This window comes from Branchiostoma floridae, chromosome 14, assembly GCF_000003815.2.
Source record: "Branchiostoma floridae strain S238N-H82 chromosome 14, Bfl_VNyyK, whole genome shotgun sequence".
NCBI lineage: Eukaryota > Metazoa > Chordata > Leptocardii > Amphioxiformes > Branchiostomatidae > Branchiostoma > Branchiostoma floridae.
The window spans coordinates 3332247-3346128 of record NC_049992.1 but is presented as its reverse complement, the minus strand read 5'-3'; the positions used below and the strand labels follow the sequence as shown (position 1 = coordinate 3346128).

The following is a 13882-nucleotide window of genomic DNA, read 5'->3' as shown; positions in this document are numbered from 1 at the left end:
TGTGCAAACATGATACTGTAAATGCATTTAAGTTCGCGGTGATTTAATTTTGCGGTAGCGGGAAAAAGGACTGTTCGTGGTGGTTTTAAGTTCGCGGTGAAACATTGACAAAAAGTAACAAACAGCCTTCGACATGGTCCCAGTTGTAAAGTACAGTGTGTGTTTCCTTTGCATTTCGTGTGTATTTATGCCCTAGTGGCTATAAGCCAGTGACTCGCCATATGTCTAACGGTCCCGAGCCATGCCTTCTCTTGCCTTTGACCTTCGTCCTTTTTATCCTTGCAATAATGTCCAACGATATTTATATAGTGCGCATATTATATAGTTCGCATTACAATTTCCATAGATTGCAACAACAAAATAAAATGCTCAAATTTAAAACCCAGACCCCACAGCCCAGCAGTACCAGAGAGAGGTGAAACCCCTGTGCAAGTTGGGGGAGGTCTACAGTCAGCGAGGTCAGCAGACAGGAGACGGGGGAGACTTTGTCAAAGCAGCAGCACTCTACAATGCAGCAATAGCCAGGTCTAATGATAAGATAGTCAATAGTAATATAGCTATAGCTGTCAAAGAAGTAGAAATGTTATTACTCAAATGTATCTTAGACGTCCATTGTAATATGAGCCAAGCTAACACAGAAAATCACAAAAAACAGCTGAAGGAGATGCGGGACCAGATCAAGCTGGAGATGGAAACCATTGACCAGCAGCTGGATCCTTACGTACATGATGAGGACGACCCATGTGTCAAAGAGATAGAGGCAAAACGAGCTCAGGCTGTCAGGCAGTTATTTGAAAAAATTGCACTACAGAGAAAGGAGTTCATCAGCCAGCTTGTAGAAGAGTGTATTGGGTTAATGGGTCCCCCTCCTTATAAGTATGCCCTGATAGGTTTGGGTTCACAGGCCACAGGACTGGTAACTACATATTCAGACCTGGAGTTTGCCATCTTGGTAGAAGAAGAAAGTGAAAAATGCCTTGTGTATTTCCGCTACCTTACCCACTATCTACATCTCAAGGTAGTCAACCTGGGAGAAACCATTCTCCCGGCAATGGGAATAAAATCTCTCAATGACTTCTACTCAGAGAACGCAATTGACAACTGGTACTATGACTCTGTTACACCACGTGGGTTTGCATTTGATGCTTTCATGCCAAAGGCAAGCAAGACTCCACTGGGCAGACAGGGAACTAAGAGCAAACCACCCAGTGAACTCATCTGCACCCCAATGAACATGGTCTCAAAACTACAAGATGATGCCAAATTACACCTGAAGGAAGGATATCACCTTGCCACAATCTTGAGAAACCCATGTCTTGTATCAGGGGACCAGGGTTTGATGGACATATACATGGCCATCACGGAACAAATACTGACAGCCAATGGGGGTAAAATGGCACAACAACTGGCACAGGAGATGATCAAGGAAAATTTGGAATTCTACAGACATGGAGGTAAGCAGTCAATTACAGCAAGCCTGATTGATGTAAAGAAAGGCCTCTATCGCTTTCCAGCTGTAGCAGTGGACTGTCTGGCGTTGTCGTCAGGCATCATACCTACAACCGTTTGGCAGACAATAGAAGACATGGAAAACCAAGAAGTGATTAGTTCTGACAATGCACACCACCTGGCAGTGATCACTAGCATCTCAGCAGAACTCAGGCTCAGAACCTACATTGAAAATGGCGGACAGAGAGAAAACCTGTCAGCTTTGGCCTCAATGGAAACATCGTCCCTACGGACCAATGAAGAAAATGGAAGTATGCAGAAAGTTTTTCACCAACAAAATCAAAAACAACTTTTCAGATACTACTATACAGCAATTCCTCTTAAAAGAGATTTGTCACAGTTGCCAGAAAAGAAGCAGTTTCGACTTTCTTCCTCATATTTCTATGATAACTCTCCCACAGTACAAGGGAAGATGTACTTTGAGTTATGCCAATATAGGCTGGCTATCCGCCGCTATGAGGAGGCCATGGAGAAAGCTAAAGAAAATGACACTGAGAGAATACATCTGGTCCTTAATATTGGAGATGCTTACAACAGATTAGGTGACTGTCAGAATGCCATCATCTACTACGAAGAAACACTGCAGATGTACAAGAGTATAGATGTATATGGTCAGTACTCTAAATGTCGAGAGATTTGCTACGTCCTTAACAACTTGTGGAGTTCATATTCCCAATCTGGTGATTTTAAAAAAGCTATCAGTTGCCTTGAACAATCACTTAAGGTAATGACAAGTATCTATGGTCAGATTACGGCACATCCAGACTTAGCCACCACACTCAACAACCTGGGGTTAGCATGTGGTGATATTGGTGATTACAAAACAGCAATTGAGTATTTTGAACAGGCACTGCAGATGGACAAACGAATCTTTGACACGTATGGCGTCAGAACAGGAAAGTCTGAACATGCTACTTCGTTTCTCAACCTGGGAGATGCCTGGAGAAATCTGGGTGAATATGAGAAAGCAATCAGCTACATTGAACAGGCACTAAAAATGTACTGGAGCAACTATGGTCAGAATGCAGCACATCCCCAGATTGCTACTGCACTTGACATCATTGGGTCTCTCTGGAAAGATAAAGGTAATTACAAAAAATCTGTCAAGTATCATGATCATGCACTACAGATGCGCAAGAGGCTCTATGGTCATAATGCAGCACATCCTGACATTGCTTTGTCATTCTCGAACCTAGGGGCTACCTGGTATTTTCTCGGCGATACCAGAAAAGTAATAACCTACAATAAACAGGCACTCCAAATGGACAGGAGAATCTATGGTCACGATCAAACTAAAGCATATCCTGACATTGCTACTTCACTCCACAACTTGGGGTTTACCTGTCTCCATCTAAGTGATTACAAACAAGCTATCAGCTATCTTGAGCAGTCACTTAGGATGGACAGGAGCATCTATGGCGAAGGTACAGAACACCCTGATATTGCTCGTGCACTCAGCAACCTTGGAGTGGCTTGGGACGGTCTTGGTGATTACAGGAGAGCGATCAATTACTATGAAGAGGCACTGCAGATGCAGAAGAATATCTATGGTCAGAGCAAAACAAATACTGACATTGCCATGTCACTCTACCTTTTGGGAACAAGCTGTATACACCTTGCTGATTACATGAAAGCAATCAGGTATCTTGAAGAGTCACTGGAGATGCGGTGGACAATATATGGTCAGACTACAGCACATCCTGACGTCGCCAACTCTCTCAGTGGCCTTGGGAGAGCCTGGAACAGTCTTGGCAAGCACAGAAAAGCTCTTGACTACCATGAACAAGCCCTGCAAATTCATAGAAATATCAGTGGCCACACTGTTGAGCATCCCAATATTGGTAAGACACTCACCAGCATTGGAGGAGACTGGAGCGCACTGAATGAGCCAAGGAAAGCCATCACCTACTATGAACAAGCACTACAGATGTTCAGGAGTATAAATGTATATGGTCATAGTAAACCACATACTGACATTGCTAAACTACTCGGCAGCCTGGGGGTGGCTTGGTCCAGCCTTGGTGATCACAAAAAAGCTATCAGCTACGGTGAAGAGGCACTGCAGATGTTTAGGAATATCTATGGTCAGAACACACCCCATCCTGATATTGCCCTGGCACTTTTCAACTTGGGGTCATACTTGTTTAGGATTAGTGATCCCACGAGAGCTATTAATATCTGCCTTGAAGCCTTGTCTATGGCAAGGCTGGTTTACCCTCAAGACCAAAGTCACCCATTGATAGAGTAGGCATCCTTCCATCTTTCCAGATGATGGTAGCGCTCTGTATCAGGTCACCCATTGATAAGGCTGATAGAAATCTACCTACTATATGCGCTATCAAAAGCTGAGTTCAGTGCCTGAATCTGTGGCAAAAGGTATGACTCATTCATGTATTTGCATCACGTTTTATTTCTTCCCGGTTTAAATTTTTGATATGTTTTTGTAGACACTTGAAGACACAGCTATAACATTTCATACGAAACGCTATCCTCAGCTTGGCAACTGAACAGACGTTTCTAAGTACATCATGAGACAAATGAATGCCAAATTGATGATACAAAAGAATTGATTACATGTATATATTTTGATAATTGTGTATCATATCATTTCTTACAACTTTCTTTTAGTTCGACACTAGCTTAAAAGTGACATAACTTTGGTCCCACAATTTTCTATTATATAATGTATATAGCTATCAGCACGCGTTCACGAATAGGCATATTTGACCATTATATTGCAAATTTGTAGTAAAAGTAGTACCTCTACGAAGAGGTCGATGCGTTTCATCATGAACTTGATTTGAAATAAAACACTTTCTACTAAAGGGTTCTGTCTCATGCCATCATAAAAATTGACATTTCTCTTTTGTCAGACGTGCACATATTTTGGTAGCCTGGAGTCCAGCCTTATTAGCTTGGTCTGACGACTAGCGGTCACGGGGAAGCGAATATCGTGAGCGGACCAAGGCTACCAAGGCTGGATTCCAGGTTAATACGTACTCTGTTTCGTATTAATACACCGACAACCAAAAAGGTCAGAGAACTTCGACCACGCGTATGACGTAGTGTATGCCCTGTTTTTCTATCATTCTGCCAATCATGTCCATGATGGGACCTACTTTCACAGTAGAGGGTTTACTCCACTTTCTACCAGCAGTGTTAGGACAAGTCAGGAGAAGACAACAATCTTGTCATTCAACCTCTGCTTGGAGAGCACATGTTTATAGGTGACTGTTGTATATTAACAACTGCTTATGAATGCTTTCAGGTACCGCAACAGTGACGCTGAAGGCAACATTAACTCTTTTATTATTGTGTTGCTACAAGATATTAACATTAGAAATGCTATAGACATATTACTGAATGAATGAAGACCTTTATTGTACAATTTTGCCCAACCGAGCTAAGTACAGGTCACAATAAGTCAGGATATATACATATAAAAGTGTCACAAATCTAGTCTAACACAAAAGTTCGGCTTCTTCTCGCTTCTTGGTAATAGTGAAAATGTAGGACTGTATGGGTTTCGCTATTGTCGGTTTGTCAAAACGCATGAGAAATATAAACTTGTCAGTGCTACTCATGTGTCTAAAATTTACTGTAAACCGGACCAAAATACGGTAACTATAAAGGGGCGTGTTGAGATTCTGACAGACCTGGATTGTTTCTAGCACAATGTGCCCGAGAAACAACAAATATTTATAAGTATTGCCTTAAGTTGTAACTTCCTCTGAGCTATCTCTATGCAATGTTAGCACTAAGGAACTAACAGTTCATTTCGCATTTTCCGCACGAAACCGAGCAGGTGTAAATACAGGCAGGTAGGTGGTGACCTTTCACCCCTCACCTGAGGCTCAGTCAACAACAGGCTACTGACGTCATGGGAAGGCCCGGCAGTTACGTCACGGAAAGTCCCGGCAGCCGGTGTTCGGGAAGTCCCGCATCGATCAGAGGGGAAAACCGAACCTCTCGCTATTACACGCAGAAACAAAGGATTTTCGACTGGGAGCTCTCGTCAGGACCGGAAAAATATATTCTTGTCTCAGACAGGAGTATCGAACATCAAGGTGAGATTTAGACAAGGTTGTTCTACATATCAGGCTACACTATTTGTTGAAACGTGATCTGTGGCATCAAAAGTTAGCACAACAGCTACGTGTAACGCTCACGAGTAACTGTGATTGCCTATGGAATATTAGGTTAGATCAAGTGTAACACAGAACTGTAGCTACACAGTGTCAAACTTAGTATCAGTAAGATATGATTTGTAAAGTCTTAAAACGTAACAAAATCACGGTCTCTGTGTTAAAGGGTCATTGTCGGATGAACAAAGGAAAATTTCTGACATAAACATGATCAGCCTGGCAAAGAAACTACAGGACTTGGAGTCGTTTCTTGATAGTCAATATGACAAAGACGTCGGCTACGGACGGGCACTGATAGTGGCCATCGTTAACGAGGATCTCTTTATAGAGGTAGAAGTCCTAAAATGTATTGGAGACCTGCATCTTCAGAAAGGCAAGCAAAGCAAAGATTCTGTAGAATTTGACAAGGCTGCTGCCCTGTATGCTGCTGCCCTACTGCGCTGCACAGATCCAAACATTGGACAAACACTGGAGCATCGTATCGGTTACATGGAGAAACTCTGCAGTCAACTGCTGCAGGGGTACAGTCCGAACTTCCTGTGGTTGTCACAAGACTACTGGGGTACCATTGATAGCAATGTTCTTAGGGTGGCAGAAATATGTGGCAAAATGGAGAGAAGAGTCGACGAAAACTGGTGGCTTTCAGAAGACGTGTACACAGAAACGTTACTGTCAGCCATTGCAAACGGCGACATCATGTTGGAAGTCGAGGTTCTTAAATCACTCGGTGATTTCTACCTGGAGGAAGGCAGGAGAAATCTTAATGTATCCCAGTTCTCCAAGGCAACTACTATGTACAACAAGGCCCTGAAAATAGGTGAGGAGCCGGAGACAAAAGAGACTCTGCACCACCGTATGAGGTACACGGAAAAGATCAGCCAAGTAACGAGAAAGGTGAGTAGTTTTTTAATTGTATTAAGATTTAGAACCTTAGTTCTCAAATGTATGGTGTACAGGGCCACTTCGCTTTATGAATAGTGAATTATTAAGTATTAAGAGTTGTAGATTAATCTAATGCTCAGATGGAAGACAATATGTTGGCATACCTGCATAGGCCAAAAGCCTGAGGTAATGCATAATCAAGCAACAAGGCACGAGACTTTCACACCATTGCCTAATCGTTGATAATGTCTCTGTCGAAAGTACCGGTCAGTATCTTCATTTTCATACTCCTCGTCTGCAGTGAATTACATTTAAGTTATAAGTTATGTATAACGTAATAACAAAATTACTACGGGTGACCAAACATTGGCAGTGCAGATCGCAAGGGGATAAATAGATGTTATGGCGAAAGCATGGACAAAAAAGTTGATGATTGATTAAGGCTAGATATCCAACAATGCAAACAAAATAAATCAAACAACCAGGTAGATTCTCGAAAGCAGATAGAAAATGTTGAAAAATGTTTTCAATCTTGCAGCAATTAGAACGAAATAAACCCAGCACGAGAGAAAGAACACCAAACGTGGGACGCCATTCTGAAAACGTCAGGGGAACTGACGTCATTCAGGACCATCACCTCCATGCAGACACACCAAGGTGAGCGAGACATACTTAATTGCCATAAAGGTAGCAGTGGACGAGCTATTGAGATCCATCCACTCCACTATATCAACGAATCACTACTATCCTAAATTACAATAATTATTATGCTCTTTTACAGCAAAACCACAAGAATACGTAGACGTTCTGAAGAAGAAAGACGTATGGAAAGGTAATATTCTTCGAACATCACATACACTTTAAAAGTCGCTTTGAAAGAACTATGTACTGTAAGTCATTTTACTGTCAGGCAAAATATGTCAAATTGCCTCCTGTCCTTCATTTTCAGCCAGTACAAAGGGTACCTTGAAAAGGGGGAATCCTCCCTTGCCAGGGCAGACCTGGACTCAGCAGAGCAGCACTTTGCAGCTGCACTGAAGACGGTACATGTCAGAGGTAAGAAAAAAATTTTTAACATCAATTAGCAAGCATAGGCAGATTTTTTCTACTCTAAATTACTAGAAAGAGTTGACACAGCGTAATACATTGTAATTTAGAGTCCACGAATTTTCCGTCAATACGAACACGGTAGACAAATGACATAATGCTAGTGTTGTAACTATTGAATTACCGATGTAATTCATACATGTGTATGTACCTATTAACACAACAATGAGATATGAACGTCATTTTCAGATTCCACAGCCCAGCAGTACCAGAGAGAGGTGGAGCCCCTGTGCAAGTTGGGGGATGTCTACCGTAAGCGAGGTCAGCGGACAGGAGACGGGGGAGACTTCGTCAAAGCAGCAGCGCTCTACAATGCAGCAATAGCCAGGTCAAAGGATGAAGTGCTTAGGGGTAAAATGGTAACATCTTTAAAGGAGGTGGAAAAGTCTTTTCTCACATTTACCTTAGGCTGTTATAGCGATGCTTGTCTAGATGACAATGATAAACACAAGAAGCAGCTGAAGGAGATGCGGGACCAGATCAAGCTGGAGATGGAAACCATTGACCAGCAGCTGGATCCCTATGTAGATGATGAGGATGACCCATGTGTCAAAGACATAGAGGCAAATCGAGCTCAGGCTGTCAGACAGCTGTTTGAAAGAATTTCACAAGAGAGAAAGGAGTTCATCAGCCAGCTTGTAGAAGAGTGTATTGGGTTAATGGGTCCCCCTCCCTGTAAGTATGCCCTGATAGGTTTGGGTTCACAGGCCACAGGACTGGTAACTCCATACTCAGACCTGGAGTTTGCCATCTTGGTTGAGGAAGAAAGTGAGCAATGTCTTGAGTATTTCCGCAAACTCACCCACTATCTACACCTTAAGGTGGTCAACCTGGGGGAAACCATCCTCCCGGCTCTGGCAATAAAATCTCTCAATGACTTCTACTCTCTGGATCCACTTGACAACTGGTACTATGACTCAGTTACACCACGTGGATTTGCGTTTGATGGCTCCATGCCAAAGGCAAGCAAGACTCCATTAGGCAGACAGGGAACTATGGATAAACCACCAAGTGAACTGATCTGCACCCCAAACAGCATGGTTTCAATACTGAAAGATGATATTGCATTGTACTTGAAAGAAGGGTATCACCTTGCTTCTATTTTGAGGAACCCGTGCCTAATAGCCGGAGACAAAGATTTGATCAATGCATACACGGCAATCACATTTAAGGTACTGCAATCTGACGGGGGCACAATTGCTCAAAAACTTGTAGAGGAGACAATAAGAGAAAATGTATCAGTTTTAGATGAGAAGAAGAATATCACCGCAAGGCTGATTGATGTAAAGAAATACGTGTATCGCTTCCCAGCTCTAGCAGTGGACTGCTTGGCACTGTCTTCAGGCATCATACCTACGACAGTTTGGGAGACAATAGAAGACATGGAAAACCAACATGTGATAAGTCCCAACAATGCACACCACCTGACAGTGCTTACCAGTATCTCAGCAGAACTCAGGCTCAGAACCTACATTGCAAATGGTGGACAGAAGGAAAACCTGTCAGCTTTGGTCTCAATCAAGACAGCACTGGATGGGCAGGGATCATCACAGCAGGCCTATGATGAAGTACAGACAGATGTAATTAAAGTTTTCCATCTGCCAAACGAAAAACAGCTTTTCAGATACTATTATACAGCAATTCCTCTTAAACGTGTTTTGTCAGAATGGTCTGAAAATAAGGCAGTTTCAAAACCATGGTCCGAGTTCTTTGATACTTCCCCGAGAGTCAGAGGAATGATGCACTCTGAGCTATGTAAATACAGACTGGCTGTAAACTACTATCATGAAGCCCTGACGAAGGCTGACGATATTGCCGATAAGGTGATAATGCGCAGCTACCTTGCAGATGCGTGTTGCAAGGTGGGGGATTACCAAAATGCAACCGTCTACAATGAACAGGCACTTCAGTTGTACAGAACTATCTTTGGTGAACGGCCAGTACATCCTCATATCGCCAATTCACTCAATAACCAGGGGGAAGTGTGGTACCAGCGAGGTGACTATAAAAAAGCAATGCGCTACTTTGAAGACGCCCTTCAGATGTACATGGCTCATTATGGTCCGTCGGCAGCGCATCATCACATTGCCGGTACGTTAAATAACCTAGGCCACCTCTGGAGCCACCTAGGGGATCATGGTAAAGCTATCAGCTACCATGAACAGGCACAGCAGATGTACAGGAGTATTTATGGCAAGACGACAGCGCACCCTGGTACTGCTAACTCACTCAACAACATAGGGCTAGCTTGGACCTATCACGGCGATGACAGGAACGCAATCAAATATTACGAGCAGGCACTGCAGATGTACAGTAGTATTTATGGTCAAGGCACAATTCATCCCTTGGTTGCAATGTCACTCTGCAACCTTGGGTCAGCCTGGCATAGTTTAGCTGATTACAGGAAAGCTATCGGTTACTATGAAATTGCACTGCAGATGAGAAAGACTATATATGGTACAGCACATCCTGATATTTCTACCGCACTCAGCAACCTAGGTCTAGCCTGGAATGACCTGGGTGGTCACCAGAAAGCTATCAGCTACCATGGACAGGCACTAGAGATGTATAAAAGAGCCTATGGTCAGACGACAGCACATGCTCATATTGCGAAATCAATGAACAATCTGGGCGAAGTCTGGAACAATCTGGGTGATTACAGAAAAGCAATCGCCTACCACGAACAGGCATTGCAGATGTACAAAAACGTCTACGGTCAGGGCACACCACATTCTGATACTGCAGCCTCACACAACAACTTGGGGGCAGCCTGGTACCATCTAAGCGATCATATGAGATCAATCAAGCACTATGAAGAGGCACTGGGGATGTACAGGAGTATTCATGGTCAGGCCACAGCCCATGCAGATATTGTCACTGCACTCAACAATCTGGGGGAAACCTGGGGTACCTTAGGTAATCACAGGAAAGCGGTTGTCTATCTGGAAAAGGCACTGCATATGCTCAAGACTATCCATGGTCACCATACAGCGCACCCTGACATTGCTGGCGTACTCAATAATCTTGGGGAAGAATTGCATCAACTGAGTGATTATAAGAAAGCTGTCTGTCTCCATGAACAGGCACTGCAGATGAGGGAGAGCATCTATGATCCAGTTACAGCACATCCTGAAATTGCCGTCTCACTTCATAACTTAGGGGATGTCTGGGGTGCTCTGGGAGATCACAGAAAAGCTATCATGTACCTTGAAAGGGCACTCCAGATGTACACTTGTGTCTATGGTCAGACGGCACATTCTCTCATAGCCAATTCACTTAACAGTCTGGGGGCAGCCTGGCGCGGCTTGGGTGATCATCAGAAAGGACTAGGCTATTATGATCAGGCACTTAAGATGAGGATGGCAATCTACGGTGCAACTACAGCACATTCTGACATTGCAGCCTCTTTAAGTAACTTGGGGGAAGTTTGGGGTGACCTTGGTAATCAAAGGAATTCTATCAGCTACCTGGAACAGGCACTGCAGATGCACAGGACTATCTACGGACAAACTACGGCACATCCAGAAATTGCAACCTTCCTCGACAATCTAGGTGGAGCCTGGAGTCGTCAGGGTGATTACAGGAAAGCACTTGACTACTATGAACAGGCATTACAGATGCGCGAGAGCATCTATGGTAAAGGCGCAGTACATTCCGATATTGCGGCCTCCCTCAACAATGTAGCGGGGGCCTGGAATAATCTAGGTGAACACAGGAAGGCTGCCAAGTTCCTTGAGCACGCATTGCATACCTACGAGAGCATCTACGGTGACGGTATAGCGCATCCGCACATTTTGATGGTTCTCAACAACATGGGATGGACCTGGGGTCAACTGGGCGACTACAGAAAAGCAATCAGCTATCATGAGCGTGCACTACAAATGGGAAGGGATATCTATGGACAGAGTCCGACGCATCCTGACATCGCCATGTCAATCAACAACCTTGCGTTGGCCTGTCTCTCTCTCGGTGATTACGGAAAAGCTATCAGTGAATTTCAAAATGCATTGCAGATGTACAGGAGTATTTACGGCCAGGATACAGCACATCATGACATTGCCTTGTCGCTCAACAACCTGGGAGTGGCCTGGTACAAATCCGGTGATTACAGAACAGCAATTAATGTTTGCAAAGAGGCCTTGGCTATGGCAAGGAAGCTTTATCTTGAAACTGATAGTCACCCATTACTAAAACAAATTGAAAAGAATATTGCCAAGATCAGTGCAGAACATGCGAACACCACAGAAGAAAATCACATTCAGTAAGACCTTTGTATTGTCTGTTTCTTGACTCCCTAAAAGATCATAATACATGTCACGTGAAATTACGTTTCAAATGGGCCGAAAAGCTTTAGCTAAAAACGTCCATAAGGTGCACAGACCGACATTTTCCATGTACTATCATGTCCAACTCCTATATTCGCCTACATGGGTTTATAATTTATCATTTATACATAATTCCAAATGCGAGACCAGATCGGTAATACTTGACTGTTATTATTGATTTTTTGTTGTCCTGTATGTAGCATCGTAGCTGTTTAGTACTTGCTTGTTGCCACACATTGTACTATGTGCGATTGTCGAGCATGTTCACTTTCAATATTGTTAGCCACAAAAGAGCACAAACTTGTATATTGTTTCTGCCATAGTCTAACACAATGATGAATATTAAATCTCAGTTGAAATTCAATAAAATCGGATCGTAAGTTGCTGCAAGAGATTAGACTCATGTTTGTATCAATTTTATTATTTCTACGTTTTTTTAATGTATTTACTTATGTATAACATTTCTCAGAAAATGCTATCCTCAACTTGGCAAGAACAGAGTATGACGTTTCTAAGTACACTATTACACAAATATCAAATTTATATAACGTATAAAACTATTAATTTATACAACACGTCATTTCTGATTTATCGTGTCCTTTATAATTATCATCTTGGAGTTCCACACTTCTAAGTAGCATAATTTGGTCCCACTATTCTCTAAATATATTTTATTTACCTAGCAGCACACAGTAAGCATAGATTGCGAGAGGGATTAAATGTGTTTTCCTAACACATTCATGAAGCTGATGTAGATGTAACTTCTTTTCAAAACCTTCTATCTAGTACGCCATCACGACAAATGGCATTTCCCTTCACCAGAGAAATAAGTATACTTGTCGGTATACTATTCTTGCTATCAATAGCATTAAATGTTTCATCTGGTTGCAACTAAAAACTAAGGCCACTGTACTTTGACTACACACTTAAAGTAGAAGATTCGATGTTTTTTTCTGTCATTCTGCCCAAAAGTATCTATCATCGGACCTACTCTCCTAGCATACTGCTTGCCCCACTTTCTGATAGCAGGGCCAGGACAAGTCAGAAAAAGACAATTACAATCTTGTCATCCAACCTCTGCTTGGAGATTACATAGGTGGCTGTTGTATCTCAAAAAAGTGCCTGCCATCACTGTTTCATTACATGAAACATTCACTGCATGTGAATGCTTTCGGGCACTGCAACAGTCACATTGAAGGCAACCCTAACACTTACATAATCACATATTCACTATCTATAAAGCACTTTGGTACGATTCGAACTATATGCAACATACATTAGGCCCTGAGTAATGAACTGCTCAGCATCAAATCGACTTCTATCTCTATATAAGAAATTACTGGAAAAATACACTTGTTACATTTTACCTCCTATATAAGGTATACATGTAAGCAGTTACATTTCTATATACTTTTACATCATTTCTTAATATTCTCCTTTGTAAGTGGTATCAAAATGAAACTAAGAATTTATCAAAGGTAAATACAGGCAAACCTGCCCAAGACGACCACCCGGGGGACCGGAAAAAAGAGGTCGATTTGGACAGGTGGTCGTTGAGAAGAGTATCGACTCAAAACATGCCCGATGCAAAGTATAAATGGTTTCCGTTGTGTTTAATGGCAAATAGCAAGCACACTGCGCGCACGCAAAGAAGCGAGGTCTTTAATGTCAAATACAACACGCACACTGTAAACTGTAAATTTAACCCAAAATGCGACGCAAACTGGCCGATTTCGGCACAAAATCGCGCTAGTTATCATAAAAAATTGATGAAAACCTCAATTTTTAAAATGATGCGGTCGATATGGGTCCCAATTTGGGCCGGTCGCGGTAGCGTTGGCCAGGTGGTCGTTGAGAAAAGGTCGCTTAATGCTTACGTCAATGGGAAAATAAATCGGGACCGAGAAAAAGCGG

General features: G+C 42.6%; 1 protein-coding gene across 1 annotated transcript; it reads left to right on the top strand.

The window, feature by feature from the left end:
- Nucleotides 1–5839: 5839 nt before the first annotated feature.
- Nucleotides 5840–13416, top strand: LOC118430833. The gene is made up of 5 exons (XM_035841865.1): nucleotides 5840–6548; nucleotides 7075–7193; nucleotides 7318–7368; nucleotides 7486–7592; nucleotides 7833–13416. Exons 1-5 carry the CDS (start codon nucleotides 5862–5864, stop codon nucleotides 11906–11908), a joined length of 5040 nt encoding a protein of 1679 aa, XP_035697758.1. The 5' UTR covers nucleotides 5840–5861; the 3' UTR covers nucleotides 11909–13416.
- The last annotated feature ends 466 nt before the right edge of the window (nucleotides 13417–13882 follow it).

Excerpts from the sequence above, each read along its gene's own strand:
- LOC118430833 (XM_035841865.1), top strand. The coding sequence starts at position 5,862 with ATGATCAGCCTGGCAAAGAAACTACAGGACTTGGAGTCGTTTCTTGAT. Across the intron at positions 7,194-7,317 it reads CTCCATGCAGACACACCAAG|CAAAACCACAAGAATACGTA; the intron begins GTGAGCGAGACA and ends GCTCTTTTACAG. Across the intron at positions 7,593-7,832 it reads GAAGACGGTACATGTCAGAG|ATTCCACAGCCCAGCAGTAC; the intron begins GTAAGAAAAAAA and ends CGTCATTTTCAG.